General features: G+C 37.2%; 1 protein-coding gene across 2 annotated transcripts in view; it reads left to right on the forward strand.

The window, feature by feature from the left end:
- Positions 1 to 4626, forward strand: part of LOC126336769 (NFX1-type zinc finger-containing protein 1-like) — a 301188-nt gene extending 296562 nt beyond the window's left edge. For both annotated transcript variants that reach the window (XM_050000780.1, XM_050000779.1), the window contains exon 16: positions 3454 to 4626. In XM_050000780.1, coding sequence (XP_049856737.1) covers positions 3454 to 4175 — 722 coding nt within the window. In that variant the 3' untranslated portion in view covers positions 4176 to 4626. The remainder of the gene's footprint in view (positions 1 to 3453) is intronic.
- The last annotated feature ends 4098 nt before the right edge of the window (positions 4627 to 8724 follow it).

An 8724-nucleotide genomic window follows, 5' to 3' on the forward strand; every position in this document is an offset into this window, starting at 1 on the left:
TTCACGTTGCCGACACTTTGAACAGCGGACTTTACATTTCAGATGTGTTATGACCTGTGGCTCTACTCGTCATTCGATCCCTGCGAAACCCTACATTTCAGCAGGATAATGCACGACCGCATGTTGCAGGTCCTGTACATGCCTTTCTGGATACAGAAAATGTTTGACTGTTGCCCTGGCCAGCACATTCTCCAGATCTCTCACCAACTGAAAATGTCTGGTCAAGGTGGCCGAGCAACTGGCTCATCACAATACGCTAGTCACTACTCTTGATGAACTGTTGTATCGTGTTGAAGCTGCATGGGCAGCTGTACCTGTACACGCCGTCCAATCTCTGTTTGACTCAATGCGCAAGCATATCAAGGCCGTTATTATGGCCAGAGGTGGTTGTTCTGGGTACTGATTTCTCAGGATCTATGCAATGTAATCACATGTCAGTTCTAGTATAATATATTTGTCCATACCTGTTTATCATCTGCATTTATTTTTGGTGTAGCAATTTTAATGGCCAGTAGTGTATTTGACATTGTTAGCTTGTATACACTGATGCTGGAGCTGTAATTGTGCTGAGAAAATACAGTGGATTTTTTCTTTAAAAGAAAAAAACGAGAAAAGAGAGAGAAGGCCCTTTTTAAATATGGTCTCTGCTGGTGGCGATGTGTGCTGAGTACCGAGTCTGTTGGCTACCCACGGACACTTATGGAAACATTCTTATTTGTTTTTGTTTATGCTACTTTAAAATGCCTAAGTTAATTGAAAATCATGCCAAGTGTTAAATACATTAAGCAATTTGTCGTAAATGTCCGAAAGAAATAAAAACTGTGAAAATGCAGTGACAAATTAGTTTCAGTGATGCAATGGTAAGAAAATGAGTTAAAGCATTTAAAGAAGGTTCATGATGAAGTGCAAAGTAGACAACGATCTGTCATTGCTTATGACTTAGTTCAGAAATCTGATGAAAAAAGCTCAAGAGAATGAAATCTTTGTCTTCATCTAATGGCTTTATTCTAGTTGCTGTAAGTGTTCTTTATAAAAAGTCGAATGCTTAAACTACTGGAAGTTGTTCCCATTCCTCGTACTGATAATACTGACTTGAGTTGCATAAAACCATTCAAGTGACCAGGACTTCGAATTTTCTTATTAGTACTTATTTAAATAAATTATTTGCCCTCTATAATTATGGGTAATTCTAAAATATTTCTGTTTGCTGATGACACTAGCTTGGTATAAAGGATGTTGTGTGCAACATTGGCCGTGTTTCAAATAGTGCAGTTCATGACATAAGTTCATGGCTTGGAGAAAATAAACTAACACTAAATCACAGCAAGACTCAGTTTTTACAGTTTCTAACACACAGTTCAACAAAACTTGACATTTTAATTTTTCAGAATGGTCATATGATCAGTGAAACTGGATATTTCAAATTTCTAGGTGCTCAAATAGATAGTAATCTGTCAGGGAAAACCCACGTTCAGGACCATGTTCAAAGACTTAATGCTGCCATTTTTACTATCCGAACAGTATCTGAAGTAAGTGATCGTTTGACACAAAAATTAGTCTACTTTGCTTGTTTTCATTCTTTCATGTCATATGGTACTATAGTTTGAGGTGACTCTTCCCATCCTAAAAGGATATTTTTGGCTGGGAAATGGGCAGTTCGGGCAATAAGTGGTGTATGTTCGCGAACCTCTTGTTGACTCCTGTTCACTGGTCTAGGTATTTTGACATTGCCTGCCTGCCTCCCTCCCTTATATATATTTCTATTGTCATTTCTTGTTAACAGTATCAGCTTATTCCCAAGAAGTGGCAACAGCTTTCACACAGTTAATACTCGGCAGATATCGAATCTGCATGTGGATCACACTTCCTTAACTCTTGTGCAGAAGGGTGTGCAGTATACTGCTGCATCCATTTTCAATAAGCTACCACAAGAATTCAAAAATCTTAGCAGTAATCCAGGCACTTTCAAATCAAAACTGGAGAGTTTCCTCATGTCACTCCCCATATTCTATTGAGGAGTTCCTTGAAAAATTAAGCTGATTCTTATATGATTGCATTTGCTTAAACTTATGGCTTGACTTTTTCAGGTTCATAAACATTTTATTTTATCTGTTATTACTTTTATGTTGTAATTTCATGTACTGACATGTTCCATGACCTTGGAGATTTGCTCCTCAATTTGGTCCTATGGAACTAGATGTGTAGTGTAAATAAATAAATAACGAATTTTTAATCCAGGTGGTCACTAGAGACTTACAATATGTTGCCCATGTTACCTGCCAGGATGAAAACAGCAGTCCCTGAAACAGAGGCATTCGACATCACTTTAAAAAAATGGAACTAGATGTGTAGTGTAAATAAATAAATAACGAATTTTTAATCCAGGTGGTCACTAGAGACTTACAATATGTTGCCCATGTTACCTGCCAGGATGAAAACAGCAGTCCCTGAAACAGAGGCATTCGACATCACTTAAAAAAAAGTGAAGTTCATCCAGATCATACAAGCTCAAAATTTCCTGTACACAACATTTTGCAGCAAACAAGGGTTATTGCTTGTGGAATTTTTGCCCCCGGGGTAACAAACACAATCAGTTCTGAGATCTATTGAAAGACCTTAATTAAAACTTGTTGCATAATTCGAAACAAAAAGATGCGGCAAGCTCAGTAGATGATTTTGCGTTTCTGTGCCCATTGACATATGACCTTACAAACAAAATATGAGTATCTCATCGCATCTGCAAATAGCTTGATTACCAGTGCCATTTGATTACTAACTCCATTTTATCTGTCATCACCAGTATAACAGTAGGTGCCACAATGGCCATTCTGTAGTAGTTTGCAAAGTAGGTGACAGACTTGTAAGTGAATAGAATTAAGAAATAGGCTGCTGGTTGCAAGTGCATTATGGTGGACGTTATATTGAGTAGATTACAGTATAGGCTCTCATGCAGTGATAAAATAGTTGTAAAAATCCATTTGCATTTGCTTAATATCAACTGGCACTTACTTCCAAAACATCCCTCAATCTTAAAAGTGTGGGTAAACTTGCTTCAGTGTGTGTGTGTGTGTGTGTGTGTGTGTGTGTGTGTGTGTGTGTGTGGGCGCGCGCGGTTTTCTTAAATTAACCTTCCCTCTCCCACATAGCTTTTGCCTTGAGGGGTGCTTTTTCATACTAAATTGCCAGTACTGCCAGACAAAGTCATTCATTACTCAGACAATGCTGTCAGAGAGTGCTTCAGAAACACCCTTGCAATCAGTATTTTGATCTAACAATAATACTGCTAAAGCCTTTGACCTGGATGAGTATGTTTCAAGTAATATCTACCAATATTTTAATACTGCCTTTTTGAATGGTCTAAAATTAGTATTTACTATGTGAGAGTTTTGTACATAATATCTATTTAATTATGTTTCATTATTTTATATAATGAATACATTGTTGGTTTTACAGGGGAAAGCAGCGAAATACAGAAGATTCTAACATTACTGCAATCTAACCTACAAAACGTACAGGGAAAAAGACGAATATTCCTTTCAAAAACAGACCTCGACTCACTATCAATTAAAATAGAGTTTGTCTCAAAACTTCTCGAAACTGTGAACCTCTTCCATAAAGCTTTGAATGGAGAACCATGTAAAAAACTTATGAAGCAGTTTGACAGGCTGGTATATTTGATGAGAATAAGGAATATAAATATGAGTCAACAGGAAGTAAATGATTTCAATTTGGAAGTAAGCAGATTCATGAGAGTAGCTCAGTTCCGCAGTATTGAGAGCAGCAATGATTTCAAATTATCCCGATCTAATGATGTTATTAATGATTTACACAAAAAAGCTTTACAAGTAGTAAAATCTATTGAAAGTTACACACCAGCAAATGACCAAAAACTGAAAGAAATTCTGGATAAATTGAACAAACAGTTGAAGACTGTTGCCCCGCTTGATATTGAAACAATAAAGAGAGAGATTGTGAAAGCAATGGGTTTATCACCTGGTCATTGGTACAAATGCCCAAATGGACATTACTATGCTATTGGAGAGTGTGGAGGAGCAATGGAAGTAGGAAAGTGTCCGGATTGTGGGGCACAAATTGGTGGTAGTAGCCATCGGTTGCTAGGCGACAATCGTCATGCTGGGGAACTTGATGGGTCAACACGCCCAGCTTGGGGTTAGAATTGATGGTGGCAGCCGTTGGTTGCATAGTAACAATAGCCTCGCTGAGTGGCTTGATGGGTCAGTGCATCAATCTTATGCTACTATGTGAACAATTTTTTTTTCATGGGAAGTTGTTTATCTGTGAGCATGAACTTTATTTATGTATGATTAATGTAGATTATGTTGTTGTAAGCCTATGCCCAAATTTGATGATAACCAAAGACTGCATCAGTGTGAATATGATTTTTACAAGTATTTACTTTTTTATGCTGTGTAAACTGTAACTGGTTCCTGGATTAAATGAAGCAACTTATTTTAATCATTGTACAGTGAATGTAAATATCACATTAGATTCCACCAAATGTCTGTGCCTTTTCTTGTGTGATACTTAGGGTAGCAGTATTATGTGCAATGTTTACCACTATATGAAAATCAAGCACTTGTAGTAATTAAAGAAAACTGAAAGATATACTTTTTTCTGTTCCTGAAACTTGATATTATTAAAGTACTCTTCCTCTTACATACTTAAATTTAAAGGTGTACTAATACATCATCAGGACATACTATGATGTATTAAAAGATTATGGGATATAAAAAGGGAACAAGCTGTGCTTATGTGCCTAAACAGATAAATAAACCTAATCAGTTGTCTTACAGATAAAAGACCAAATTAATCAACTGGTGATATGGACCAAAGGAAAAGTAGAATACACACGGAAAAATACTGATGGGCAAATGGTATCTAAATTTTAATGTTTCATTTTAATTGACTTAATCTTAGATGTGCTGTATCTACAGGAGAAAGAGGGGGGGGGGGGGGGGGGGGGGCGGGGGGCACTTATAGTCAGATGAATTTTAAATAAAAAAGTGAAACGTGATTTTTGCTCTCTTTACTAATTTGATTCCAACTAACAAGTGTCTCTCCTTTGAGGAGTTAAACTACGGACGGTCATAAGGCTGATATCTTCAACAAGAACTATATGAATATCGCCGGGTGGGGTAGCTGCGCAGTCCAGGCACCTTGCCATGGTTAGTGTGGCAACCCATCAGAGGTTCAAGTCCTCCCTCGGGCATGGATGTGTGTTGTCCTTAGCAAAAGTTAGATTATATAGTGTGTAAGCCTAGGGCCCAATGACCTCAGCAGTTTGGCCCCATAGGAACTTACACAAAATGAATATCTGAATGTATAATTATGCATTGTAAACACAATTTTTTTCCATGAAATTCTTTCAGAGGTGCATTGTTTGTCAGTATTACTGTAGTGAAAAGAAGCAATATGGTTGCTGCAGTGAGTAACATGGCTACAGATGCAGGGATTCATAATTTGCATTTGCAAAGAAAATTAGTGAAGAAAAGTATTAATGAAACAGAGATTTTATATGTCTGTAGAGATCATGGGCCAGTAAATAAGGTGGAAAACTGTATAACAATGTGCTGCTGCTTAATGCATATTCCAGACCTGTATGACCTCAGTAGATGAACCAATGGTCAGCGCAAAATTGGAAGCTTTGTTGTTGTCTGAAAGATGCATTACCATTGAAACAATTGTCAGAGGTTGGTACTGCTGTAGGATCAGCTCACAACATACTGCATGTGGTAAAAGTATTGGCCCAGTGGAGCAGGGAGCAGCATATGACATCTGCAGTGGAGATGTTAAAAATATCCACAAACAAGAGAATGAATTTTACAACAATCTCATTACAATGGACAAATTTTGAGTTCACCATCTACCATCCAGAAATTAATGAAAACAATTGGATTTTCGAGGAGTTATCCTCACAGATTATGCAAGAAAGAGAAATCTGTGGCCTTAGATCAAACAGGGGTCTCTGTGTACATAATCTGATCTGTCAGGCAGGGTGAGCAACAATCTGCGGCTGTTTGCTAATTTTGCCGTGGTGCATGGGAAGGTGCCATAGTTGAGTGACTGTAGGAGGATAAAAGATGACTTGGACAGAAATTCTAGTTGGTGTGATGAATGGCAGCTTGCTATAAATGTAGAAAAATGTAAGTTAATGCAGATGAATAAGAAAAACAATCTTGTAATGTTCAAATAAAGCATTAGCAGTGTGTTGCTTGAAATAGTCACATTGATTAAATATCTAGGTGTGACGTTGCAAAGCAATATGAAATCGAATGAGCTTGTAAGGATGATAGTAGTGAAGGTGAAATGGTCGACTTTGGTTTATTGGGAAATTTTAGGAAAGTTTGGTTTATTGGGAAATTTTAGTAAAGTTTAGCTCATGTATAAAGCTATAAAAGAGATCACACATAGAACACTTGTGTGACCTATTCATGAGTATTGCTGGAGTGTTTGGAACTCCCGCCAGGTGGGATTAATGAAAGAGATCAAAGCAATTCAGATGCATAATTCTAGAGTTGGTATACATAGCTTCAATCAACATGCATGTATTACAGAGATGATTCATGAGCACAAATCTGAATCCCCCCCTTGCCAGTAAATTGTCTAGCTGTGGTGGTACTGTGTTTGCAAATTGTGAACACATTTCATGACATAATATATTGTCAAACTCAGAGTTACAATTTCTAAAGGGTTCTGATATCGAGAAGGCTGTCTACGTATACAGAAAGAATGTACATAATTCACTGGACAATAAATTACAAGCTACTTGTGTATTTTGTGTCTTAGCAAATGCATTCAACTGTGAAAATCACAATATCCTCTTAAGTACATTAGAGTATTCCAGTGTAACAGGAAATGCTGCAAAATTGTTGAAATCTGATATCAGTAAATAGAGGATGTCAGTTGGAAAGAGATTTCTATTAAGCTATCAGGGGGAACTAATTATACATGGGTCCCATAAGGTTCTATCTTAGGGCCTTTACTTTTTTTCTGAGTGTTAACTGCCTTTCATCTATAACAGAGATCACATAAACTTTTTTCACAGTGGGCCAGATAACTGACAAAATGATGAATGCAGACATCATTACCACCATGCCACAACAAATGCTCTGGGAAAAAAAAGATGATAAAACTAAGTTTAGTATTCTGTGTTAACTGTAGGTAGGTGGCATGCAATGCACCAACAAAGCAAAGACATGCACAATATATTTATTACTAGAAAAAGTTGTCAAAGAAGGTGATGCTAGCAAAAAGATAGTTGTATCAGACCTAGTGTGCAGACATCCGGACCTTACTAAATGTCAAAGGATGGTAGTGAATTTGAAACTCATGTTTGGCTTTAAGGGGACATAGTTGCGAATAGGCTAAAAAATATTTTTTTAAATATAATTTTAATTCTTAATCTTTGCTCCAATTATTTGGCTACAAAATGCCATTTGTTTCATACAAATCTGATTATTAGATTCGGAGTTATTAATTTGTTCATGAAGCATGGTAACTAGCGCAACATCCATTTTTGCTGTGTCTTGCGCATTAGTCAGCATTGACTGTAGTACAACAATCATTTATGTTCCATGGATATAAATACTCTTTATTTGGGTTGCAAGAGAGAATTGTTATTCTGATGTTTGCCAGCCTGTCTGCATTGTCGACTATCGTTTGTCAGTTTCTTCATCCTAGTTTACGTTTTGGTGATACAAATGTAATGATTTTGTGAAACATTATAACACAATGGGTAGAATAAGGAAGTTTGGATAAGTTTCGTGGAAATAAATATGTAAAAATAAACCACAAAACTGCTAGTTTTAAACAGAGGGCAGAAAATAATTTTGAAAGTGAAGTCAGTGCGAGTGTCAGTGCTTCAAGCAAGAAGCTTCTAGGTGCTGCCGGTTTTCCAAGTGCCTCTCAAATGCATGACAATGCAATATGTGGTGTGAACAGTGTTTCTGTTGTTATTGACACAGACATTCTGATCTCCATGAGGTTATTACGAGAACTTATCGAAAAACACACAAATTGTAAAAACTGTGGTGGAAACGTTACTTTGCACAAGGATGTGGTGAAAACCAATGGAATTGTTTGTAATTTAGTTTTACATGTTTGGAATGTAGCTGTACTGCCAATACAATGTCATCCCACGCAACAAGAAGCAGATTGTATGAAAACAACATAATATTAGTGTATGCACTTAGATATATTGGAAAAGGGCGAAGTGCATGTGCTGTTCTTTGTGCAGTGATGAACATTTCTCCACCTCCAAGAAAGTTTGATGTTTATAACAAGACTATTGGTGCAGTTGTAGCTGAGGTAAGTGAATCTACAATGTTGAAAGCAGCCAAAGAAGCAGTTCAGTTGAATGATACGAAATCTGACCCAAGGCAAATTTCTGCTGGTTTTGATGGATGTTGGCAGAAACGTGGGCATACATCCCTAAATGGCATTGTCAGCAACTTCTTTTGATACTGGGAAGGTTCTGGATATTGAAATTATTACTAAGTTCTGTGGCATCTGTAGCAAAAATCCCACTATACAACATGTGCCCAAACAGGACTACGGTGGTTCTAGTGGAGGCATGGAAGTGGCTGGTGTTGCTAACATTTTCAAAAGGTCTGTGCAGTCAAGAGGTATCCTCTATAAAGACTATCTTGGGGATGGTCACAGTAAGGCTTATCAGAAAGTGGTAGAAGATAAATCTTATGGGCC

Source organism: Schistocerca gregaria, chromosome 2 (genome assembly GCF_023897955.1).
Source record: "Schistocerca gregaria isolate iqSchGreg1 chromosome 2, iqSchGreg1.2, whole genome shotgun sequence".
In the NCBI taxonomy this organism is placed as follows: Eukaryota; Metazoa; Arthropoda; class Insecta; order Orthoptera; family Acrididae; genus Schistocerca; species Schistocerca gregaria.